Source organism: Typha latifolia, chromosome 2 (assembly GCF_019914945.1).
Source record: "Typha latifolia isolate L0001 chromosome 2, TyphaL0001v2, whole genome shotgun sequence".
Classification (NCBI taxonomy): domain Eukaryota; kingdom Viridiplantae; phylum Streptophyta; class Magnoliopsida; order Poales; family Typhaceae; genus Typha; species Typha latifolia.
Window position 1 is genome coordinate 2,125,559 of NC_133087.1, and position 27,839 is coordinate 2,153,397.

Genomic DNA, 27,839 nt, shown 5'->3' on the forward strand with positions numbered 1-27,839 from the left:
TTTGGGTGCATAAAATTCATGCATGCACTCAACAATATATTGCTTCAAGCTGATGTGGTGATTTTACAAAGGACCTACTTTATTTAGTCAGCTGTGAAGAATTCTATCAACAAGAGCAACAGAGTGGGGAATGAAGCTAGGCGGCAAATGGTTCATCAGGTAAGAAACCTTTCAAGTTCCATGCGAATAACAAAATAAAACATTTTCTATTCTAGTAAGAACAAAATAAGACATTTATTTTTCTCATAAAAAAAGCATTTACAACAAAAACCTCATTCTACTCAATCGTAAGCAGAAAAGATGGCACGGCTTCCAATGCTACTCATTCTGCATATGAAAATTTAGTCAAATTTGCAACTCTGAACTATTTTCTCATCTGTGTCAAAAGATCCGACGGAGGCCTTCCAGGTCCACCAGCATTACTTCCACCAAATGCTGAGAAACCACTTCCCTGGTTGCCACCAAAAGCTCCAAAACCACCTGCATATTGCAAGACTGCCATATTCAGCTTTCACCCTTTGTAAATAATCAAGTATATTGAACATCTCACATTCACAAGAGTATAGCAAGTAACAATTCGGTGCAACTTCAAGTCTCACCTTAAACATAAAAAAACTACCTCCCTTAACTACCGGTCAATGATATACACTTGCATATATATCCTGATAAAAGACATTGCATGAGCATGATCTAAAGAGAGGATGATTACGGACATAAATTTTCTCACCAGTACTGGAAAGAAATTGAAATGTGATAATCTTGACTCGTAGAAGAATAGCTTCCTTATATAATTTTATCTATGGGATTGGGAGAAAAATATATGACGAAATAAAAAGAAAAAAGAAGGAAAACCTCATATAGTTCAATCTTATACCATCTCTTAATGCACTCTAAGCAAACTTCTATGAGAAAGAGGAAACTTAGTTGCTGATCATTCTATTCGAAAAGACAGCATTAATAGCCTCTGCATTTCTACTTGTAATAGTACTATGGAAGTGAACCTCCAAATCCCATTATGAGATCATTAAAAACTGAGCTTAACCTCCATTAAGAAATTGCGCACTAATTTAGGATGCAGTACAACTTCAAGGCCATCAATAAGAAGACAGCAGCATTCACTCACTAATTCAAATCGTGGTGTCATTTATATGGCAGCGACAAAAAAGACAATAATAACCAAAACCTAGTATTTAGTCCCAATTATTTGGGCTGGTGATATGGATCCTTCTCTGTTTAGCTCTAGTAAGTGATTCTTTATATAACTAAAGTGTGGCCATGCATTTTCTTCATTTCTGTGAAACTCAAGTTTTAGTTACGTTATTTTCTGCTTACCCATCATTTTGATCCAAAGGCACACTCAGTCCTATGATCATTCTAATGTCCCTTTATGCTTAAATGTTCAGCAAGGATCCCAGATCACAAGCTCTATTTTGGCTATATTCTTGTAATTTATGCAAGAGATCTATCATGTTCCTTCTTAATTAAGTCAGGTTCAAATTAAAGTAGGTATTTTCTCCTAGGCAAGAAATATATCATATTAAGCAGTGTTCAATTCTGTCTTAAAATCATCACCTAAAGGAGTGTCATCAGCAAAGAGCATACACCATTTAACCTCTCCGAGTAGTTTTAGTTATTTCATTTATGACCAATGTAAGCAGGTGAGGACATTTGAAGCTTGGTGCAACCATACTAGCACATTTTAGCATCTATGATATAACATTAAACAATGGTGAAAACTTATGCAGTAATAACTGGCGGTGGAACCACATGGTCTCAAGGTCACCATCCTGTCTTGGTTAGTAACTTTTATAAAGAGATTTCTTAAGCACTAATTTATGTTAAATTTCAAGCAAATAAAAGATTGCATTCCTATAGCCACACCTGACATGAAGCCACCACCTTGGCCAGCACCTCCAAAGCTGCTGCCAGTTAAAGCTGCAGCGGCAAAGCCGCCAGTGTTCGAGGCAGCAGCAGGAGCAGCAAAGCCTCCTCTAGCAGCGCCAGCAAACCCACCACTGCCAGAGGCAACAGCAGCAAATCCTCCTGTAGCAGCACCAGCAAATCCTGGACCACTGGAAGAAACAGCAGCAAAGCCCCCACCTGTTGCAGCACTAGAAAAACCGCCAAATCCTCCAGTATTAGCTGCAGATGAAAAGCCTCCACCAAAACCACCAGAAGGAGCAAAGCCCATGCCCTGTACACCAGCACCTAATTGTCGCGATTGTCCAAAAGCACCGAGAACAGATCCAAGTGCATGTTGCCCAGCTCCAATTTGTGCAGGCTGTCCAAATCCACCAAGTCCACCAGAAAAGTTACTAGCAAATGGACCTGAATTCATGGGTTGGGATGGCTGCACTGGTTGAGCTGATGGGAGGCTAAGTGAAGAAGGGCGGAAGAGTTCCCCTGGGGCTACTGTCAAGAAATTTGGAGAGCTTGCACTGCTTGCATTAGTTGTAATAAATGACCCACCAAAAGGGTTGGATTTTGGTTGACTAGGAGGAGGTGCAGATCCAAGGCCAAACCCACCAAGTGAACCCAAATTGAGTACAGTACTTGTGTCTGGAGCCTCCTCTTCCATTTCATCTTCTTGTGATGAAGTAACATCCAATCCAATATTTTCTTTAGTTTCTGTGCTCACAAATGATGCTGCTGTAGATGGAATCTGAGGCGAAGAATCAGATGACGGAGAGAATAAGTTGCCACTTACGGTGGGAAGCAAATTGGGTTCTGTCCCAGAAATTAATCCAATTGAAAGTTCGCTAGCAGCCGAGCCTGACCCAACTAGCTCAAGCCTAGAGTGGTCTCTCGTCAAGTCTGATGACACCTCATTTACAGCTACTGGAGTTGGCTCAGACCTAGATTTAACCTCAGCCACATGTAATGTTTGACATTTTAATATTGGACTCTCTGATACAGATAATAATGATGATGAAATTGAAGCTATTTTACTGTTTTCTTCTACAGCCCTTGTACTCAGAGATGATCTTCCAGGAGTCATTACTGATGATGATGAGGCCGGTAAGGATGATGTCATGGATGTAGCAACACCTGAAGAAATATTAGAATCTGATAATGGAACAGGTAGAAAAGGAGGTAGAACTGTTGGTTTAGTTGATACTGTAGATACTGTTTCAGGTGACTTTTCTTTGATGGCCAATGTATCCATTTGAGCAGCCTTTTCCAATGCATTTACAGATGTTGATGAAAGAGCCGATATACTCCCCTCTTCTGATAACTGAGATAATCTGAGAGAACTGTCCCATTGTTTCATGCTACCCGACGATGATTTTGACAGACCATCCTCTCCAATTTTCAAGTTCAAAGTAGTTTCGCCTTTTCTCTCCAGTGGTGTGGTCTTCATAGGTGATAAATTGCCAGGAAATTTTGAAGATGTTAAGGCCGGTTTAGATGTTTCAAGCTGAAGATTGGAAACTGTTTTAGGTTTTGTAATATTCTCTCTCATAACAGCGCTTTTAGAATGCGATTGTGATGGCACCATCTGTTTTGATGGCTGAGCAGCAATTCTCGGTGTCTCTTCTGAGGAATGAGACTTTGACCCTAAATTCTGTGATGATCCCGTGAAGTCCCTCGCCCATTTAAAAACAGAATTTTGCTGAAATTCAGAAGTTTGTGTGATCATTTTCTCTTTACCACCTGCAAGAATAGGACAGGGGAATGAAAATCTCTGACAAAAGAAAACATAATTCTAACAATGTTGGCATGCATTTTCCAATTCATTTAGAGTGAATTACTTCCAGAATAACATTGCTTAGAAAGATACCTTCATTCAAAAGGTACAATTGGGACTTGCTTGCAGATGATTCAGAAAAAGAAAATGCAGGCAGTCCACTATCTTTTTGGACAATAGCTTTCATTTGAGAATCAAATGTTTCCTTGCTTGACTTGAATGGCTTATGACCGCTGACACTGAAGCGCTCTTGTCGTGTCATTCTTTTCACAGTGGTTTTTTGTGTCTCCAAAGAGCTCCAACTCTGCAAAAAGTTTTAAAAGTATTGAACTTATGTCTATGCACTCCTCCTAATTCTGATACAACTAATAACTCTTCCAGATCCCTAAATTTAAAATAAAAGAAACCTTAAGTTAAAGTGATAGATCTCTGTTCAAGTATTCATTACTCTTTGATCAAGAAACCCACCACAAACATGGCAGTTCTTGAGTACACTAGTACCTAAAAATCCAAAGTTCAGTGATAATTATAGTACGTGGTGAAAAGATTGAACTAAACCAGAGGCAGATGGACAAAGTTATGATGCAAATACCCAATGCCATGGGAATTGCGATAATGAAAGGTAATGAGAAGGTTAAAGTAATAACTGACAACATAAGCAACTTGCATTAAACATATCAGACCAGATGTTTACAGAAACAAAGAGGTGTCCCATAAAAGAAATGTGAAATGCCCAGTAAATCATAAAAAGGGTACAAGAAATTATTGTGTCAATCAACTTGTAACATGCGCGCACGAGATTACCTAATAAAGATCTATAACAAAAACAATAAGAGAAACAGTAGACTGAATATGTCCTAATGTCCTTTTCTTTTCTCTCACGTCACACAAATAAGTATAAAACCTTTTAACAACATATCACTGCAAATGAAATTTTTATTGACCTGCCAAAATATACGGATTATCTCACAGCAAGTAACTACTCTGTACAATATTATGTAGGACTAATGCAACATTTCCAATGACTTCATTGTACCAACTTCGAGAGGCAGTCCTTTATAAAACTTTTAATTAAAAAAAAAAGAAATACAAATTTCACTTTGATGAATAGCTTATTTGAGAATTGCAAACCTTTGAGGCTTCGAGCAATCCTTCACATATAGAAGATATGTAAAAGGAACATTGTATTCTATAAGTTAATTTTTCTGCATCAATATTCAAACAACAGTGCACTTACAGATTAAATAACCTGAAACCAATACAAAGAAAAGCATAGAACTAATAGACTGTGTTTCGACAATCTTATACGGATTCAAAAATCTTATGTTTCTACAAGATATTATACATCTCACTATTGTCAGGAAACAAGCCAAATTACCTTAACTTCAGAGCAGCATTCCAGGTGTTAGCTGATAATCCACTACCACTACGATTTTTTATTTTTAGGTTTTCAGGTGCTCTAATGTCCCCTCTTTTCATGAATGATCATGCATCCTCAGCTCAGAAAGCATATCAACTCACTACTGAACTATTAATGCCTAGGCCTGTGATCCTTCATTCAGATACACATCTATTATCTTAGTGCTTCCACTTCCACTGAATATTTGCTTCATGCCTTCATCATGTTAAAAACTTACAATGATTGAGGAAGACAATCTTGAGAAAGCCTACACGTTAGTGTTACACCTCAATGATGCCAATTGCCAAGTCCCTCTAGTTTCATAGGTCAATGATTATAAGGGTCAATCCTCCATCCTTCAAGTCAGCCCCAAAGTTGTCATTTTTCTAACTCAACCTTTAGGATCCTCCTTGTTTTTCGAGTCCAACCTCAAAGTCGGCCTAATCCTAATTATTTCCCATCTAAGGTTGACCCCAATAGGAATGTTGGTCGAGATTTCTACAAAATCACAAATATCAACGAGGTAATGATCAAGCATGAGTAGGGATGAAAACGGCTCAAAATGACCCGCTATCCAACCCAATTCGGATAAAAAATTTCTATCCGATTCGAATAAGGACTCAAATATGGATTTTATTTTTAAAAAAAACTCAGATACGGATTCGGATGCAGGTCAAATATAATTTTCAAATTCAAATAAGGATATCGGATATCTGTTTACCCGCATATTTTTTGAATAATTTATAATTTTTAGTTTGCTTATTTAAATAAAGAATATTGATATTGTTACTAATAATGTGTTATATATTATATGTAGAGATAATTTCTATAATTTTATATGTATTTGACATACAAAAAATTTATTTTTTGTTAAACTCTTCATATTTTTGTATTAATTATATCTAAACAAAAGATTATAATTCGTTTAAAATTCAATCAACATCCGTTTAAGATCTGATCCTCTATCTAAAAATTATCTATATCCGTTTGGTTAGGATATGGTTTTAAATTTTACTATCTGTCCAATATCGTTATCTGAATCTGTATCTGAACTAAAAATATGAATCCGGATGTGGGTTGAGTACTATCTGGTCCGTATCCGATCCGTTTTCACCCCTAAGCATGAGCCTACACTTGAAGAGGAAGAAGTGAAGAACTACCTACATATGATTGATGAGAATCTCAAATACTTGGAGCATGAAGTTGATGAAGATGTCCTAAGTTGTATTAGATCTATCGAGTCTTCTTCGATTGGAGTCATTAGTGTGCTTTCTCTCAATCTAAGGTCAATGATGATTGACGACGTACACCGATTTTCCACTTCACCCAAATTGGAAATAAGAATTGTGAAGTCATAATGGATAGTGGTTGTTGTGTCAATGGTGCATCCACGTCTGCCATAATGTAAGTAGATTTAAAGGCTGAACCTCATCCTAAACCCTATAAGGTCACATGGATCAATAACATCGCCCTTGATGTCAAAGAAAGGTGCCTAGTGCCCCTTCAATACTCCATTTACAAGGATATGGCTTGGTGATGTTTTGCATATGGATGTAGGTCGGGTTATTCTTGGTAGGCCTTGGTTGTTCCATAATGACATTACTGTCTTTGGTAAATCAAACATGTTATCATTTGAGCATCAAGGAAAGAAAGTCAAAATTCTTCCTGTGCACTGCAACCAAAGAGTGGTGACAAACAAACGGGCCCGAACAAAAAGCCAAATGGGATCAACTTAATCGATGCAAGAGAGGTTAATTGGGAGTTAGCTAAAGGCGCTACTATGCTCGTGTTGGTTGCCCGAGAATCCCCCCAAAAAGCAAGCTGTCAACAGTCCCTCGTGAATTAGTGCCAGTAATTTTCTTTGATGTCTTTCTAGAAGACCTTCTAAACATATTGCCTCTGATGCACGATATCCAACATGCCATTGATTTGGTTTCAGGAGCAAGTCTTCCCAACTTGCTACACTGCAGAATCTCAACAAGCACGTTGAACTAAAGAGACAAGTTGATGAGTTGTTGGCCAAGGGCTTCATTAAAGAGAGCATGAGCCCTTATGCAATTCCAGCATTACTGACGCCAAAGAAAAATGGAACATAACATATATGTGTGGATAGTCACACCATCAACAAAATAATAGTCAAATACTATTTTCCCATTCCTTGGTTAGATGACATGCTAGACATGACGACAGAAGCTACTATCTTTTCCAAAGTAGATTTAAATATGGCTACCACCAAATTCACATCCGACCTAGAATGGTCTATATGAATGGATGGTTATGTCTTTTGTCTTAACCAATACTCGAAGTACATTCATAAGAGTTATGCCTTAAATGTTATGACCCTTCGTGGGGAAGTACCTCGTAGTTTATTTCAATGATGTTCTCATGCATAGTAACTCTTAAGAGCAACATTTGGACCACCTCCGCTAGGTCTACACTATGTTGAGGAAAGAGCAGTTGTACACCAATCCAAAAAAGTGTACCTTCTTGACATATCAATGATTTTCTCATGATTCATTGTCACAACTGAAGGCATAGCTGTGAATCCCTAAAAGGTTCGAACAATAGACAAGTGGCCTAAACGACGCACTATTAGGGATGTGCGAAGTTTTCATGAATTAGCCACCACATTCTATCGTCGATTTATTAGAGCGTTCAGTACTATTATGACCCCAATTATCGACTACTTGAAAAGAGGTGAGTTCAATTGCCTTCAAAAAATTTTAAAAGAAAAATGATGGAAGCCCAGTAATATGGCTTCTCAATTTTTCGAAAGTCTTTGAGATTATTTGTGATGCCTCTGGGATTGGAATTTGTGGAATCTTAAGTCGAGTCTCATTCTGTCACTTATTTTAGTGAGAAAATAAAACCTAACAAAGATATTCCACATGTGACAAGAAATTTTTTGCGGTAATTCATATCTTCGCCATTGGCGCTATTACCTGTTACTGCAAGAATTTGTCATATTTTTTGACCATGAATCTTTGTGTTATATCAACTCCCAAAATAATCTAAATTCAAGGCATGGTAGGTAAATGGGTCGAGTTCCTCCTAGACCACACCTATACTATCCGCCATAAAGCAGAGGTCGAAAATAAAGCTATTGACGCACTCAGCCGATGTCTGTACATGCTGGTTCAAAGAATGCACCTATCATCGACTTTGAGAAGATCAAAGAGTATGCCTTCTGTCCTAATTTGGAGAGGTTTTTACCCTTGCGGATAGTGATACTACTCATGAGATCTAGTTCTCTTATAGGATGGTTACTTTTTCAGGTTCCACAAGTTATGTATTCTTGGTATCTCTCTTCAAGAATTTCTTTTTTGGGAATTGCATGCTAGTGAACGTCAGGATCTTTTGGGCATAATAAGACACTTGAGGCGGTCAAACATATTCTTCTGTAAGCAGGCGTCATACCTGCTAGCGTCTATATGCCCCTCCTAGTGCCGAACTACTGTCGACAAGATGTGAATCTAGATTTCGTCCTAGGTTGAAGCATGACTCTATCTTAGTTGTTGTGGACCACTTTTCCAAGATAGCCCACTTCATTGCATGTTCTAAGACCTTTGATGCCACTCGAGTTCCAACTTTGTATTTTTATGAGGTCGATGTAATGTTAACAAGTTATTTCTAGAAAACTCTCTAGCATAAAATGGGAACAAAACTCCAACCTCTACAACCTTATATCCTCAAATTGATGGCCAAACAGAAGTGGTTAATAAGAGCTTAGATGACTTGCTAAGATCACTAGTTGGCGAGAGTATTTGAGAGTGGGATCTCAAATTGACTCGTGCTGAATTTGCATATAATAACTTGGTTAATAGGTCCACAGGTATGAGTCTGTCTAAAATCACGCATGGTTTGAGGCTTAGACAAGCCATTGAAATTGTCCCTATTTCTCCATTTCATATAGTGTCCAAGTCTACATCAGAGTTTGCATCCCATATTCATAATTTGCATAGAAAAATCAGCAGGAAAATTGAATAAAGTAATTACATTATAAAGCCCAAGCTGATTTACACAAAAGATTTAAATCTTTTAATGTTGGGATTATGTTATGGTTCGGTTTCATTCGAAACAGTTTCCACTGGGAAATATCAAGAAATTACATGCTCGAAATATGAGACCCTTCAAAAATTTTAAGAAAATAAACGACAATACTTAAGTTGTTGATATCTTAAAAGATTTTGCCAATTCGGCATAAGTTCTACTTTTAACATTCAAGATATAATTTAGAGGTCCGGATTTTAATCATGAAATCCCACTTAACACTGAACCTACCAAAGACCATATTTTTTTGGGCCCCTATTTACCCTTACATTCTGAAATACTAGAATGGCTAATGATTATGATAGAATGTTAGATGATAACATTGCATCTACGAAGAATTGCGGTACTCGCAGGTATCTAGTGAGGTGGAAGGGTAAACCTAAATCGAAAGACACTTGGCTCAAACGGGATGAGCTCCAGTGACTACACCAAGACCTCTTGGAGCAGTACGACAGTTCTCCTCCGAAATCGACGGGGTCTAGTTCTTCCCTACCTCAAGATGATGATGCACATCAGAGACTTGAGCCTAGGTTCAACCGAACCTATGGATGCAAGAAGCATAGGGGCATGGATCCCGCATTAGATTTAATGATGTGGTTCTAGCCCCTACTTATTTTAGACATTATTCATTTTAGTTTTAGATTTATTTTGATTTATTATCTTATTTTGTTCATGCAAGCCTGACCTCAGCTGTCCATTTCTTATTCATTCAGGAGGCCCCTAGTGGACTTGGCGGTGCTCCTTTCTCAAACTAGAACAATTCTGATTGTTAGGGAAAATAAGGAAAGGATTTGTCTTGATTATTTTCTTGCATGGTTGGAAATTTCGAGACTTAATTTGACTATTTCTATTGGTTGTAGCCTATTTAAAGGCATATCTCTAATAAAGAAGGGGATAAATGATTTTGGGTAAATTGCTAAGCAATCTTGAAATCCATGGTGTGAAACCAAAGACCTAGAGGTATGAAACCGTAGTGTCTTCTTCCCCGAGCAGCCGAACATCAACACCGTCTCCTCTTAAGAACAGGATGCATCAACATTCAGCAAGGATGCTTGATCCCGTTTCCAACTCCAATGATGAGTCCAGTGGCCACAATTTGAGTGAACTCTTTTCTCTTCCTAGTATCTTGAGCATCAGATTCGTATACATAGAATTATCTTTAATCTTATTGATAATCTTATCTGGTTATTTTCATTAAGTGAGATTGAGAGCTTTTCTTTTTTATTTGTGCTTTAATTGAACTAAGTATTAATCTTGGAATCTCAGCCAAGCATCATAAGTATTTAATTGTTTTCCAAGAACTAGAAAGTAAATGTTTGCCTTGTGATTCTGTTTTTTTAGGCCCAATTTTAACTGATATTAAATCTTTTCATGGAAAATTTAATTGTGCTCAATTAATTGACATTTATTTGAAATTTGAATGATTCCCTGCTGTCCTGATTCATTCACATGCTCGTATTAAATCAAAATATCCCATGCATACAAAGAAAATAATCAAGCAGTCCACTGGACTCTATTGACTTTCTGTAAGAAACATTCAGCCACCTAGTTTGTCTATTTTGTTATGAGATATTTTCTCTGTGAGTGTCCCACTAGTGCACGATTAATTTGTAGAAATTTTTTGTGGCAGTGGTACCTTTTCATTAATTAATATCTCAATGATAAGTATAGAAATGCAACAATATCAAACCATTATCACTATTTTCCTATGTACTTAACATTCGTACTCTAACCAGAAATATGAAACAAGTTTAAAATGCTATGTCAATGCAAGTTCAAAATTGTGAACGCAACTAGCAACGCGATGATTCAGATGCATATCAAGAGAAAATTAATTTGCATACCAAATTGAAGTGTTTAAGATGAGTAATATCAGTTCCAGTAAATTACCCTATCCAATGATTCTCTCCTCCTCCTTGCAGTCTCTGGTTCAAAACCCTTTATAGAACCCGGTGAACTTATCCTCGGGTACTCTTTCCTTGAGGAGTTCAGGGAATCAGGAGCAAAGCTGGGTCTTTTTATATCTGGAGATTGGAAAGCACTGGTTTCATGGCCAAGGCCAATCGACTCAAATAGTTCTTTTGCTACAGTTCCTCTTTTTACAGAGGGTGAGCTTATTTTAAGCGTAGCAACCTGCTTCGAGAGGACTTCAGAAAGTTGCTCCGCTGCTGCTAATTGTGAGTTCAGTGTGTTGTATACACTGTGCACAGATTGCGTTCGCCTGGATATTAAGGTCCAGCATCAGTGGGTATTGGAACAGAAAGATTCTTAGTCAAGATAAAGATCCAGAACTCAGCAATCTAATACCTACATGACAAAATATCAGGAAAGAAACAATGCAAACTAATTACTATAAGAAAAACTGCTTTGAATAACTGTCAGCAAAGAAACTTCAATAATAGAAACTATATTAACAAATAAGTGTTTTTCTGTATTGATAATGTTTAAAATGGGAAATAGCTCCTAAAAAAATCCAAGACTGATTCACAATAATTCAAGCATCTGGAAAAGCCAAATTGTATGCTCTTAAATTATAACTTATAAGCATCTGATGCTGACAAGACACATATTACTAAAACGCAAACCTTCTACTACTAGCTTATACAATCAAGTTTCATTGACAAAAGTTAGGTACAATAAGCCACTTATTTCAAGAAAGTCTGGGCTCTTGGCAAAGAATTCCTGTTACACAAAGAAAGTACTTCAAAGTAGGAAGTCTTAAAGTGACTCATCAAGAGTATGTATATTGCATCATGTATCCAACGATGGCATAGTTCAAGGAAGTTTACCACTTACCAGGGAATATATGTCGCATGTTAGCCATCATTCCAGAAAGTTAGTTCACATAAAGATATATGAAAGGTCACTTAAAATGAGTGAAAGTGAGACTTTAGTCTACTTGAAGATATCCACCAAGCCATATATGTCTGACTCAGGTCAATTGTAATCAACCTTTTGTTTTTACCTTATAACTCCATTCAATTAGCTGAACTTGACTGCAAATGTCTTCAATAAGAATTTGCAGCACCTAGCTGTAAGAGCTAGGAGCTGCCAGCATGTTTTATAAGCCGTACAACCAGCAAGTGAACAATAAAGATCTCAGCAAGCATGAGCAACAGATGCAGATAGCAAAACTGTGCAAATAAAATTGTTCCAAGGTAAACTTCTCAAGCATACAAGTCTGTTAAAAAAATGAATTAAAACAAGAATAACTTAACCTTCTAAATTTTTAATCTTACAGTTATTTGGTTTTCTGTTTTATATTGACTCCCATTAAACATGATCTAAGTCAAATCACATGAACGTAATAAGGCATTTCTGGTAAAGAATGCTTAGCATACCTTGAAAGTCCAGTATTGACTTGCAAAGCTCTACAACGAGGCATAGCTCTTCCAAATTCACCAAACCTGTTTATCTCAAGAGTATTGAAGTGCCTCTCCAGCTCTATAAGCTGATTTGTCAAGTTCTAAATGAAAAGAGGACACTATAAAGAAGTTTACAGAGTACTGAAAAAAGAGAAAACCATCAATAAAAATATGTGCAACTCACCTGGTTTGCTTTCAGAATATGCTGCCTCTTGAGTTCAAATTCAGGATTTAATTTCTGCCGGTTCCATATGTCCCAATATTGACTATTAGAAGCTTGTCTAACAATGCCTTCCATGTAGATTTTCCTAGCAGAAACTGGAAAAGATATGCGAAAAAACATAATGGATACAGTATATGCCATGTCAACAGCTACTACATAAAATTCAAAATTGAAATCCATCATATTCCCACAATGATAGGAAACTCATAAGAATGCATGCTAACAAATTCTGAAATTTATCATGAGATGAGAGTGGAAAAATATAGCCATGATAGAGCCTTCTCATGCAAGACTTGGATATGCCAAAAGACTGCCTTGCCCACTGCTTAGTTGTCAGCAAGGTACATATCGTGTACAGTGCCCTGTCAAAATTGGGTATGGTCTAGCCTTCCATATACTAGGAACCTAAGATTTTGTTCGTTTTGAGTTTAGAGAACCCCCTTGAAATGGTTCAGAGACCTCTAAACCGGTTCAGTAACCAAATATTTTTTATTCTTTTTTATATCTAATCAAGTTTACTCTCCAAAAAATTAAGACTAAGAAATGAGACTAACTAATCAAATTTGGAGCTTAGCCTCAAACCAAAAAAGGCCCAAAGGATTAACATAAGATTAGCACAAATGTACATGCAAAATCCTATTAACGACATAAAGCCTAGGAACTATCCTCATGCATCCATTTGGCATACTAGGAGTGGTGTGTATACATGAGAAACACATCTTATTCCCACACATTTTAAGCAGATATAAGCAAGTGAATCATGAAAAGTTTCCAAGTAGTACCTAGTACTTGAATATCAAATAATAGATAATAGTATCTAACTAGTCTTCATTTCTGATACTTTTTGTCTTTCAAGGATAATTCCATCACTGCCTCCATGTCTCCATACTAGTTTGTAATCCATATATACAGTCTTACAGCTACTTCTCCTAAAACCTTTAAATTCTAAATGTATTCTCCATGCCTCTAGCTTAGTGTTCAACCATGTCCTAAATTTATCAATTATAACAGCATCCTTGGCAAGCACTATAAACCACAAAACTTCATCCTGAATATCTTTAGTGAGGTCATATAGATAAAACATGGAAACTTGAATATCTTTATTGAACTCAAAAATGACTAATGCTCAAAAAAGAAGCTAATGCAGGTCCTAGATGCAACCTTTTATTATAGAAAATCTACTCGCTCAGCTGCCATGTACCCTTACATTAGTTGTAACTACATTATACACGTCCTCATAAATTGACATCTAATTTGGTAAATTGTGATGTGTAAGACAATACTAAAGCACAATTATGCAACAACAAAATTCAAGCATATGATTGTATAAGATCCTAATACACGAAAAATGAAGAATATACATTTATGCAATTCTTCATCTTCTATCTCATTCCTACTTCTCTATACATGCCAGAATATGCTTTTAGGCTTTAAGCATTATCTCAATGATCATTGTTTTGGAATTGGTTGCATTGTAAGGGAACATTCCAATCTAAAAAGGGTTAGGTGGACCATGCAAAATCAAATCCATCTTAGGAGCAAACCAGAAGCAAACGAAAAGGAAAAGAGATGAGAACAGGGGCGGGTCCAGTGGAGAAGGAAGAGGACATAAAGAAAGTGAATAAGGGATCAAGAAACACTCTACTATAAAATGATTAAAATCAATTTTAATAAACATAGCCAGGAAATGCAATTAAGACTAGGGTAAGTTCACCTGAACTGCCTAGAAGAGTAAATTATCAGTTGATAAGCAAGTACAAGAATACTAGCAAGGCAAAAAACAGTCTGTTATTTTCTAAGATTTTATAGATTATCCCAAAGTAAGGTAACCTCCAAGTAATTTGTGAAAGGTAATAATCCCAGAATGATCTAATTCATTCTCTGTCATGCCACTACATGATGAAGCCAATGACACAAAAGCCACACTATCACACATCCAAACAATTATATATAATATAACATAGCTCATAAAAACTAGATAGTCAGGTAAATGTATCAACAAGGGCAGATGAAATATACACTCAAGTTAAAGTGAGCAAAAAGACTATGCATACAAACATACCCTGCAACTTCTTATTGAAAAGATCTTGGATCTTCATAAGCTGTTCATGCACTTTGTTCTACAATGATAACAATGATAAGAGTAGAGGGTCGTGAAATTTTGGACTGAAACTCTCAAAAAAAAAAGAATTAAAAGAATTAAAAAACAAAACAAAAAAAAGAAGAGAGAGATTTTCAAATAGATAAACAAACTGAAGCTTCTCAGAGATGGTGGTCATGCTACCTTGCACATCTGGGATATCTGTGAAATATTTCGTAGATCCTTCTCTAATGTCAAAACTGAAGCTTGCTGGAAGACAGTGCAGGCATCCCTGAACCCGCCTTCTTGTTCTATATATGATAAGAGGGTATCTAGTTCATTTGCCATATCCTTAACCTGGAAGCAGGATAATAATCATTTATTAACTTTTTGCTTTTTCTAAAGAACTCGGAGTGGGAGTCCAACTCCACCCTCCTACCAGTGATTGTTTGTAATTTTGTATCTACAATATATTTGAAATTTAAAAAAAAAGTATAAAATAGAGAGAATTATTAACCAAAAAGAATAAATACATAAATTTTTTTTACTAAAACTCCATCAATCCTAATTTTCTACAGGTTACATATATATATATATATATATATATATATATATATATATATATACTCACACTATAGTATTGTAGATAGAGAGCGTTAGAAAGATAAGGTAGGTTTTATCAAATGATAGAAATTAGAGTACAAGATGTTCCATTATATGTCACCCATAAAACTTAGCCATCTGATTGTGAAATTATCAATACCATCATGATAAATCATCGCTTATCAAAGAAAGTTAAGGATATAATGACCATTACTATTTTATAAATTGAAAAACTATGTCTAAGTTACAAGAAGACCTGCTCACAGTTATCACACAAATAGAAACAGGAGAGTGTTTCCTCCTCTCGATGTAATTCAAGAAAGTTCTGACCTCTTGCTCGTACTGCAAAAACGTGATATCAAAGTCCTAACTCTGTGCAAAGAATGCTGTAATACCATAAATAGATAGTGGACAATGACAACATAAGACAGTACTTTACTACAATGTCCTTATTCTTGTCAGTCATGAGCAGCATAATTGCATATCAAGCAGTTCTTTCCCATGTTTGATGCTCATAGGTAACACTTCATCTTACAAATAATGGTATATGTTAGACAAATTGCAAGTATGATGCCAGAACAGCTTGAATCCTTGTATGCTTGAATTACTCTCGAGTCTAGACCCCAATGACCATTTAGCTTTTATACCAAGTTCTCTATTGTCTTTTTCCAGCTATGAATTTGACACTAATCTCTAGAGGGTTGTCTTAGGCTGACAGACAGTCGAGAAAACTTGCAATACCTGTGGAGCCTTCTAATTTTGCTAGTTTGTGCTCAAGCTGACCAAAATTATATTGTTTTTGAAATGGCTCCGATGACGAAGATGTATTCCACCTGATATTCTTTATACTTAGCATATTAGGATAACCCTACAAATCCTGCAACAAAAGTATAAACTATTTGAATTTTGAAGTTCCAAGTTGATCTACAATTATTAATAAGAACTAAGTGTTAGCATTCAAGGTCTTGGATTCTCCAAAATCCTCACTCCTCAACCCAGGCACTCTACACAAGAAAAAATAGTAAAAGACAGTCACCAAGGAAATACTTTATTATATGCGCATATCCATATGTAATTATCCAATAAACATAAACAGATAAACTAAATGCAATTTTTGCCATAAGATCCTAGAGAAAGAGGAAGGTATCTCAGTAAAATGCTGGATTGTTCCAAATTATGCATTAACAAATTAAATTAACAACAAAACCAGTTATATATAATTATTCATATAATGTAAATTCACAATAATCTCAGTCTGATACTTGCTTATAAAGATTCAAATTTTAATTTCCACAATTATGTTATCCAAGCAATCAGGATAAATTTACCACATAAGACATTTTGGCCAGTTTTAAAACTAAAGCAGCACCAAAAAAAAACTATCCCATGTCTTTATTATTCAGTTTTAATTCTCTCTAAGTCTCTTCCAGCATGTTTAATGTCACTTAGAATATCTTTCGAATATTAAATTTTACAACAAAGTATAAGAATCTTCTGTGGCATGTCAAATAGCAAGGCATGAAATTTCAACAAATGTTTAATCAAAGTCCACTTACGGAAGATCGATTATCAATTTTCCATCATTTTGACTCTCCATAATTGATAACCATCTAGGCTTTCTTTTTCTTCATTTACATTCCACCTTAACATATTGAAGACCCAATCACTTTCCCTCTTTGCAACATACTTCATAATGTTCTATACAGAGATTTTAGTAACTATATTTGTACATTCTTTTGTACTATACTAATTAAAATTTCTCTTAAAGCAAAACAACTAAATAAATGTAGTATCAATCAGATGCCAAAATATGGAAGAAAAAAATTGAGGTCAAAAGATTGGTAAGACAAATGAGTTTCTTCTTATTCAAGTCATGGAAGATATTCTATTTAAGTGATGCGCACTTTCTCAGACCAATAAGAATGCATGTCGGTTGAACATTAATATGAAACTCAATAAAGATCATCAAAATGTCTGAACTTCTATATGATGTATTAAGACAAGTGGATTAATTTATTTCGATACTAAGCTGTGTTAGCTTTTTCCATATAAAGCATGGAGTACACAACTCATAAGCCCTTAATAAAGGTATTGTACTGAAATGAAAAGGGTAATTGAATACATAGAACATTAATAAAAAAAACATACACAATGCAGTGTTTCCAAGCAAACTCTAAAAATTCAGAATTTTAAAATGATCTCTTACATTATAAAATTGCTTCGACAGATCCTTTTCAGAGTTAAACATCTGAAGAGGCTTGTGAATTCTAGCATTCCCGAGGAAAGGATGCACACTAGAAATCTGTGACTTTCCTGCAGCAAACCCTTCCTGTACTGATGAAAGAGAGCCAATGCTTGCCGGAACAGTTTCGACATTTCCAGACCTCAACATGGAAGATGTGCGCCCTTCAATTTGGAAAGGCTTGGTTGAAGGAATTACCATACTTGATGGTTCATGAGTAAAGCCCTTTGAAGAACTGAAAGATTTTGCCTCAGCTGAAAAGCTGTTCTGCAGGTGAAAGGATGAATTATTCTCAACCCCAGTACCTGTCCTTTCTTTGATATTACTCAAAGCTGGTCCACCAGAAGTAAATATCAGTGGTTTATTATTGAGAGTATTAGCACCGAACAGTTTCCCACCGGATAGCGGTATGGCTAAACCTCCATCAGTTTTAAATGAATCAACGACTCTACTCATGCTAGCAAGGGTATTTTCTTCCTCATGTAATGTTATATCTTTTCTCCCAGTAGATTTCAATTTCTCACCTGAAAAGATTTATTCACATACTAAAAATCAGCTCAGATGAAGGCCAAAACTTTTGGGATATTTTCAAATTCCATACTCAATCAGCTTAAAAATTAAATGAAAATAAAAATAAATTCAGTAAAACAACATTTGGAAGTTTTAATACTTGCTACCTTCATGCAAAGCAGGTGACTCATCAACTTCGTTCACCAACTCACTTTGTCCAGAAACAGTTGCAGGCAACTCACTTTCCAAAGAAAGGGTGGTAGATTGTGGCAACTCTGAAGGATCTGAAATACTAAACAAGAACCTCAAGTCAAAAGATACGAAAGGCATCAACTGAACTGCCTCTGAGTCATCTAAAATACTGGGTTAAAACTATTGAATGTTAATAAATTCTGTTAACAGAATGTGAAATAGAAAAGGTACCTTGCAACATGATACAAAATAAGCTTTCCTTCAGCGGTCAAACAAAGAAGGATATATTGTGGGGACAGTTCAACAAACTCAGCACCAACTTGTACATTCATTTTCTCAAACAAAGAGACTTTTTCAACACCAAAACCCAATATCAAATTATCATCACCATTTTCTGAAACAGAAGAATAATATCATTATGCTCCATAGTCCATAATAAAAGATGATTAGAAAGTGTATCTTCTATTTCTTTGATTTGTAAAATGCGCATATTGGAGTATTGCATGGCATAAATTGTGTTGTTAGGCATTAATATCATCTTCATAAGAAGCTCATAATGTCTATTACAGACAAAAGATAAAATAACTTACTGATACAACACGAACAGTGCTCAATGAAATAATTAACTCATGCAATTTCAAATGGCAGGTTTACATATTTCAAATTAGCATTCATCTGGTGCACATAAACATTAAATTAGAAAGAAACAAGTCAAGATTAGCATTCATAAAAAAGTATTATAATGAAGATAACCTATGCTAATAGCCTAGATAGGGCTATTGCACCCTGATTTAGTCATATGAGGGACTCATGTGACATCATATAAATAACCAATATCTGTGCAAGCTAATGTGAGGTGGTGCCAATTATTCTAGCACTGAAGTTATATGCACTCAACCTTCATAAGAGTTGGGACTAAGCCACTAAGTAATTATTTTGGAAAACAGGATTGTGACACTTTCCAGTATATCAAAATTTCAGACACCTTAAACCAATCTAAGAAAGCCTTCCCTAGAGGCAGGAAAATGATCACAAGAAGGCATTATACAGTAGGTCATGTACGAACTCAAGTAAAGTGCAGTAGGATAAGCAATAGCAAAAACTTTTCATCCAAATATACAACTTTTGATATAACAGTTTATTTATCAAATAGAAGTCACAACCACAAAATTTTCCACACATTTTGAAATGGTTTATCAAGCTGCACTTTTAATAGCACACAATTTAAACCTATTACATAAACTAGCTTCCACAACATGTAAATGCATGTTTTGTACAGGTAATGATACTTAGTATATCACCTCACTCATACAGATTAATATGAATATCTTCATTTTTTTTTCTGATTCCTCCCTTCCCTAGACTCTCTAGAAATAAAAACATGAGAGCAAGCTATGTAGCATTTGACAATGGGGGCTTGGATATAGTCAACCAGAATACGGACTTATCATTAGTCTAATAATAGTTGAGAGTAGTCCCAGATAAAGAATGTGATGACCAGAATTCAATATCTTTAATAAGATGGCTAACAATTCTGGCATATGATCAAGAAAATGAGTTCAAAAAAATATGGTACTTCAAGCCTTAATAATTGCTCTTCTTTCAATGCAAAAGAATCAAAGAGAAAAAAAATCAGGTGCAAATGAAATAGTTCTCTGATAGTCTGATTTACCAAGCAAAGGGAGAATAGGTTGCTTTTCTAAAAGTTAAAAACTATTTACCTCGTAGATCAATCCTGGGAGTGTATTTGTCATTTTGGAATTCAAGAGATAGCACTTCCCTTCTTTCGTCATCAAGAAACCACTTCAATAACAGAACATGTTGATCAACAGTCTTCTTGTTAGAAGCCAGCACAAGCTCCCTATTATGGAAAACATTATAGGAGATATAAGCAACAATCAAAATATCTGAGAATGTCCAAGGAGAGGAAAAGTCCATTTATACTACATCAGCATAAAGAGCACTGGCAACTGTGCAGTAATATGGAACTCGGTACAACAGTTTTTTCATAACTCCATTAGTTCAAGGCCAAATTCAGTGCTTTATCTAGATAATATGTCGGTACAGCTGAGTACTAGACAAGCATCATAAAGATACAAAGCACAAATGGATTAACATGAAAATCCATCCTTCCCTCACTCTCTCAGCATGCATTTAGGCACAACCATCATTCTCATGCTGCTTAACATCTACTATACCAGGCAGCACTTAAATCATTGGTTTTCTATATATTAAAAGGAGTAAAGGACGCAATGATTTCATTGAATAACATTTTCACTAGCTTTTATAGACAATTGTAATGCAAAATAAATTATTACTCCCCTTCGTATATATTTATATATCAAAAAGGTCAAGATCATATCTACAGCCCCAGTAAGGTGATCTATACTAAGCATGAAAATGACCTCCTCAACTGGATGTATCATTGCTCTATTGTCCAATAGTTGGAAACTATTCATCTCATATTTGATATAAGGATAAAAAATATCCAAATTTCCAGAGACTAATAATATTCTTTATGAAAAAAAAAAAAGAATTGGACAATCCACATTACACTTATAATAAAATGCTATTTTCCTTGCACACCTTCCAGAAGTAAACCATTTGTAATAGTCAGTAACAATTTTATGGATTTGAGATTAAATCTCTAAAAAATCGATGAAACTCATTGCCATACATACATACATAGACATGAACATATATGAGTGTACGTATGAATGTGTTTAATAGTATATATCTTGTGCTACAATTGAGCAATATATGTTCTAGAACTTCCCAAAAAAAGTGTACCAGTTTTATGTCATACTGGTAGTCTATTAAAGTCTACCTTCTCCGAAAGTACCTACTCAAAATTATCACCTAATCTTTGGTCACTTTTAGTCAGAATTAAATTCTTAAAGGATGATTGACACCAACTCTCTATCAAGCTCGACATGCTGGCGTGCCACAAGGTACGCTACCCCATTCTGGTTTTGCAGTAGGTGGTATTGCATGTGCTACTTCACAAATACCTTACCAACTGGCAAAAGTAGTGCCGATGGAATCTTGCTAAAGGCATAGAAAAATGCCGCCACTTACTACTAGGACTGAAACAGAAAGTGACTAGCTTTTATCACAGATCATCCACTGAATCTGCATCTTACAATTTAAGGTCTCCACATTTCCAAAAAATGTACTTCTTTATTAGGCAGTAGCCCTATTATCAGCTTTGCTAATATGGAGATCTGTTTTTGATATTGCCTCGGCAAGTCAAATACTCAAATCTAAACTCTAAAGATTTATATGATATTCTAATGTGTTTCTTACTTCTTCCTATGCGGTCAACTCAGACATTGAAATAATGATACAACATCAGGTACCTAAAAGTTAAAGAAAGCATGGTGTTTTATAACCAAGACTTCTCTTGGGAATGAAAATCGTGCTGCAGAGGAAAAGTAAGACTAATCACACATACGATGAAGTACCTCCAACAGCTGAATTATATAATTACGAAGGCAATATTATAAAGTATAAACCAAGCAATACAGCATTTTATAATAAATAAGCATAAAACTGAACTCTGAACCTCAAATTTCCTCCTACCAGCGATCAAGATAGCTCAATAGCAGATGAGGCCCAAATCCATTCGGCAGTATATCATACAAAATACCTTCAAACAAATCAGGGAAAGAAAAGACAACTGGCTGGCACAATTCCTACATGAATGATGAAAGAAACAAAAGGTGATTCGATCACATAACAAATATAGAAGTATTAAAGTAGTGAACAAAACATCAGTGAGCAAAATTAATGGTCAGAAATTTTAAGATGAATATATATTAACTTAGGCACCTAATTTCAAAAGAATAATCAAGCCAATTACGCCTGTGATGTCATCAACTTCTTAATTGACAAACTATGTTTAAGAACATATATCCATGTTAAGGTAGACAAGTAAACTAAATGGGTTCATTGCATGGTAAGTAAGTTCCTCTCTGATCAGCTACATAGTGCTAAGGAATACAAGTCAGAGAATTAACCAGAATGAAGTCCCAAAGTAAAATCGTGGGGTAAGAAATCTGTTTTCACAGAAAAGCAGTAACAAATTAAATGAGTAGATATGCACTAACCCCAATAAATTTTCCCACACTGTCTGCTATCACTTGAACCAAGTAACCATCCTCATCTCCATCTTCATTCAATCGAACACATCCCACAATAATACTATCATGGCGCACCCACCCGACAGAATCCACTGACAAATGAAAATAAAATCCATGTGACGATAATTTTCTTTTAATAAATCCATTTGGAATCTTTAGGTAAACAAGTAGCATTAACAAAGAAAATAATTGATAGCTGATATTAATCAAGGCAAAGAAATCTCACAATTTCTGGAATAAATTTCAAGAGAAAAAGAAAACTAATGTATTCTTGCACTTCATAAGACACTTGAGCTGAGAGATATGAGAAATATTAATCTTCAAACAGGCAATATAAGGAAATTACTGGCTGAAAAGATATTGTCAACCTACCATGTTGTAAGCACAGCACCCTTTGTTTCATAAATAATTCTATTTCAATTTCTCATAAAACTTCATGGATTCATTTCTCATAAGCATCTTTAGATATTCATTTCTCACAAACATATTTAGATATTCATTTCTCATAAACATCTCAAGATATTCATTTCTCATAATCATCTTTAGATATTCATTTCTCATAAAACTCTTTATACATTCTATCTGAACAGAAGTATCAAGGCCTAGTACGAGGTTATATAAGGAACAATTTGATGACGAAAAATAGCATGGAAAGATGCTTACCCTTGATGCTGGACCCCAAATCAGTATCATTACGCCATGATTGGAACAAGAGTGACATACAAATTTGCTCCTTAAAATTGGCCGATAAGATAGTTAAAGAATCTTTTCTTGCAACAGCAATAAAATCACCTTGCATACTCCAGTCAACTACAAGAAACAGAAATTTAAACTGCTACAGCTAAAAATAAAACGAACACAATCATTTATTGGAAAAAAAATGCAAAGATTAGGTATCTCACAAAAATTAAATAAAATTTCTCAAATGTCGGATGCTAAACTGATAAATTAGATCAAGGTTTAAAAACAGCAAACAAGCAATTTCAACAGGTTTATGAGATTCATAACAGTTTTGCTGATTATGATATCAATTGATAATAATCATGAAGATCGTTTACCTGAGGAAATTTTGCTTCAGAGGCTGTAGTTAATTTGGAATTTGGATGCCATTCAATAGTAATACAATTTAAGGTCAAGAGAAGGATTAGCAGATAATACAGTTTCAAATGTTTTCCATTATATTGAAGTGCCAATAGGAAAGATCCGTGCAAAACTTGTAATATGAGAACCAAGATTTTGCTATAGTTCAATTTAAAAGGACATTCCAATGCATAATCTCCAATCTTGCAAGTTTGTGTGCTTTCATAAGGACAGGAAGAATGAATCCTTAACTTCATTGCTGGAAGATTGCCTCCATAACTAAATTCACAATCCGAAATTTTATGGAGGCAAGAATTACCATTGATTCTCCAGGTGGTGCCCACTAATAAACCTAAACTGATAAAGATGAATAAGGTTTTCGTTATTGTCACTCCAAATGATGCCCGAACCTAGTAAGGAAAGGGAACGAGGTCCCTGATTCTGCTTTTGGTACAATGAAACGAGCTTCAGTTTGTTACAAGTTACAACCTTGATAAAATTAGAAGAAAAAAAAGTTTGGATCAAGGCCCCCAAATCAGTTGGCCAAGCTAAATGGGCTTCAACTTCAGAAGTTTTGTGCAGTTTCGCCGATCACATCTCTGGTTTTGGTAGAATAATTGGTTTAACAAATAAAAAGATCTAAAATTCACCAAAAAGGAAGATTATCAGAATAAAATATGGAAATTTCTTGTTGTTTAAACATCACTAAATCATTTGAACTGTTCAATACTTGGAACTTTTGGATTGTCTTAAGTTGATTATATCAGTTAATGCTTTTATGGGAAACCTAAAATTAGTTGACAATATGGAAATCTCACATTAAAAAACTACAAATTTTAATCTTAGATCCCAAGGAATGAAATTCACAGCAAATATCAGTATTTCCTAACTAAAAAGCATCAAATATTGGCATCTACGAAACCTAAGATACAATATTTATGTCTACAAATAGACTATATGACATAAGAAGAAATGGAGAAATGGCACAGCCACTGGATCAATGAAGTACAAAATAGAATAGCTCTGAATTCTTTTAAATTTCAAACTTCTGAAAAAATTTCTCCAATTTATAAAGCTTCAAACTAAATATGAAATTGGACTTCATAATAATATACAGAAATATGTACAAACCACTGTCAACATTCTTCATCACATCCTTCAGTTGTTCATTTGAATGGCCGTGATATAGCGTGCCATGACCTGAAAGAACAACAAAGGACATCCCTACACCTTTTTGCCATTTCAAGTCTTTGACAGTGTCAGATTCGTTAAGAGACCACGAAAAAGATGGTTTCTTATCCTACAAACATAGTACAAAAACAACAGAAAATATCTTCACATCATTAGGCACAAGAACAAAATCTTGGCAAAAAAAAATGATAAAAGATTAAGGATAATCAGATGGCATAATAATGTAGTTGATGCGTCATGTAATACAAACTTAAATAAATTTTACTTAAATTACTGAGTGAGAAACTGGAATAACAAAAATAGTAGTACATATAATATAGATCTACAATATGTAAGGATCTTCAGAGTCAATTCATCATAAAGTCAAAGGAGAAGAGCACACATGCCAAAATGTGATTATTCTCTTGCAAAACTTTTGTAGAATTACTGGTCTCAAAAACTATTGTCCTTAAAAGGTGACTGATATTTTAGCCATTGTTCGGACCTTCCAACAAGAAGGAGCTGCAGAAAAGTTAGCATAATTGCATAGAACAATTCACCAGCTACAGATGGCAGAGAAGACATAAGCCGATCAAGGTGAGCAAAGCAGTTTTGATGTGGGTATCATCTTCAATTTCACCAAAATAAAGTTGCTTGAGTCCAATTTTAGTCTAATTGAGCTAATTAGGCTCAACTTATTTTCACATTTAATTTGTTGAGTTGATTCTTAATTCAAATGATCAATTGAACCAGTCAATTGATAGATATAGTAAGCCTATATATGGGGGATGTCCGTATTGAGTTATTACCTAAATTGGATTAATTAATTTAAGTAAAACTTAATCAATTAGGATCCTATTGGGAAATGAATTTCTATTAGAATCTCAATTAATAGTTATGGTGAGCTCATATGTGGGGGATGTCCGCATTGATTTATTACCTAAATTGGGTTTGTCAATTTAAGTAAAATGATCGATTAGAGTCCTATTAGAAAATAAGTTCCTATTAGAATCAGCTAGAATCAAAGTTGTTAACCTATTTAAGGATTATTACATGAGAATCTCTCATTTTTTCTCCTGCCATCTTCTTATCTCTCTCTCTCCCTTTCTCCTACCCTATCTTAAGATTCTTTTTAATCTCTTATACTTCTTTTATAAACCTCTTTCCTTCTTCAATCTCTAATTTTCGTTGGTTATTGTTGTTATCCAAAAATTTCAGTAATGAAAGAGAATCTTTGGGTGCCCGGACGTAAAAAGAAAGATGCGGTTTTAAAGTAAAAGCACTACTATTCCATTTATCGATAAATCTAAACTCCAAAGTCTTTCCTTACACCATATTTTAAGTATTTCTACTGTCAACATACCTACTTGAGAGCTGAGGAAGTTACTGCCTTATCTGAGTGGTTTTTTCTCCTTTCATCTAATAGTGATCCTTTTAATCGATTAACTTATTGTCAGTTATTGCTTACTATATTTTATTTTAATTACTTGTTTTGGTTGATTGTTCTCCAAAACATTGCATTCATACTAGATTTGCATTAAGTTCATACCAAAAAGAACATCATGATCACAAGACACATAAGGCCCCACGATCCTAGCAATTAACCACATCACCTGATAATTGATAAATAGATTCTTGCAAAAAGGAGATTGATTTCTCCTGATAGTAGCTTTTATGTTCTTTTCGACCCATGACTTCTAAGGTACAGAAAAAATGCAAATATATTGTATAAAAAAGAGGCCTAACTTACATTATTGTGCAGTCACTTGCTTAGTGGCATCTATGGCCAGCACACTCTAATGATTGTCAATCATGGCTGGGACTAAACTGAAACAACCCAAATTGGATAACTAAATAATATTTGTCAATTCAGTCTATTCAATTGTTAGCACCTCTTCTTTTTTCACCAACGCAGCATTTCAAATTAAAAGAACATATGTGCAACTCTTAGCTAAAAGAAGACCTGGACAGAATAGAATTTACACTACGAACATGTTCATTTAAAAAAAAACTTAGTTGGATTTAATCATATTTGCTCTAAATTCCAATTTGGCAGTTCTTATTTCAGCAATCAAAAGTTCAGACCTAAAAATTTTGAATTAGTAAAGCACGAGTATAGAAATGTGCTACCTTATTAAGGAGTGCGCGAACAGAAAATAGGTGAATATCTCCACCAACAGCAGCCGCAAGTGTGGAAGAATCACTCGATAGCGCCAGCACAGAAACCCTACCAATCCGCACATCCACGACGCTCGATTCCTTAATGCAAGGTCCCTTCCCCTTCTCCTTGATCTCCTTCGCTACCCCTATAACATCCTTCGTCCTTGCAACCAGAAAACCTAAATTCCCAATATGGAAACCCTAATCAGGATCAAAATCCAGCCGCCAACGCAGAGAGCAGAAGATGTATAGAAATAACCGAACCTTCCAAGTGGGCAAGGAACAGCGATCCGAAGCGATCGGAGACTGCGAGAGGCCGGAACGGAGGGTTATTGAGATCGAAGGACGAATCCGAGGAGAGGAGAGGGACCGATTCGCCGATCCGACGGAAGACGTAGTCCGCGGAAGCGCCACGGTCGCCTTCGATCTCTTCTTCGAGTCGGATTTGACGGTTGCATTCTTCCACCATTGGGTAATTTGAAACCCTAAACCCTAGCGCGAGAGTGGAAGAGGAAGAGTAATGAGTGAGGAAAAGGTCGGTGTTTATGCTCTTATGAACGGACAAAAGTTGAGCGGGAAGACTAATAGGAAAGAGCGAGCAGCGTTTTATAGACGCAGAATGGTTAACGGTCGAGATGTATGCGATGATAATCTACATATAAACCTTCTAATTTAATCATATTACAAATGAACAACGATTACATCCTAACCAGTCAGTTATTGAAAATAATTTTTATCCGGGAATAAATTAAAAGATATATAAGATAATTAATCGATAAAAATATTAGAATTTAAATATTTTTTTATTGCTTATTCGTATAACTATTTTAACTATTTTCTTAATAATACGACCGTAAACTTCTACCTATTATTATTAATTTTATTTTTTATAAAAAATTGATAACTAAGAGAGAAATAAAATAGGACTAATTTAT

At 35.2% G+C, this 27,839-nt stretch overlaps 1 protein-coding gene across 2 annotated transcripts; it reads right to left on the reverse strand.

Annotated features, from left to right (window-relative positions):
• Window positions 1-137: 137 nt before the first annotated feature.
• LOC140782042 (nuclear pore complex protein NUP214) lies at window positions 138-27,487 on the reverse strand. Of its 2 annotated transcripts, none has more exons than XM_073128387.1 (18): window positions 27,169-27,487; window positions 26,875-27,083; window positions 24,706-24,874; window positions 23,158-23,304; window positions 22,462-22,586; window positions 21,935-22,047; window positions 20,074-20,213; window positions 18,584-18,746; window positions 18,325-18,452; window positions 17,615-18,174; window positions 15,010-15,162; window positions 14,788-14,845; window positions 12,687-12,820; window positions 12,479-12,603; window positions 11,028-11,358; window positions 3,782-3,992; window positions 1,882-3,654; window positions 138-480 (listed from the first exon to the last, which is right to left on the reverse strand). In XM_073128387.1, the coding sequence occupies exons 1-18, from the start codon at window positions 27,371-27,373 to the stop codon at window positions 365-367; spliced, it is 4,860 nt and encodes a 1,619-aa protein (XP_072984488.1). In that variant the 5' UTR covers window positions 27,374-27,487; the 3' UTR covers window positions 138-364. The 2 variants fall into 2 exon arrangements, with proteins under 2 accessions (XP_072984488.1, XP_072984486.1); XM_073128385.1 differs by having other exon boundaries at window positions 18,328-18,452; window positions 27,169-27,468.
• Window positions 27,488-27,839: the final 352 nt, after the last annotated feature.

Bases quoted from the DNA above. Each gene is read 5' to 3' on its own strand.
- LOC140782042 (XM_073128387.1), bottom strand. From the start codon at position 27,373: ATGGTGGAAGAATGCAACCGTCAAATCCGACTCGAAGAAGAGATCGAA. The intron at 22,048-22,461 runs GTTAGTGCATAT...TCATTCATGTAG, and splicing joins GTGTGGGAAAATTTATTGGG to GAATTGTGCCAGCCAGTTGT. The intron at 18,747-20,073 runs GTAAATAGTTTT...CTTCTGTTTCAG, and splicing joins TCCCAGGATTGATCTACGAG to AAAATGGTGATGATAATTTG.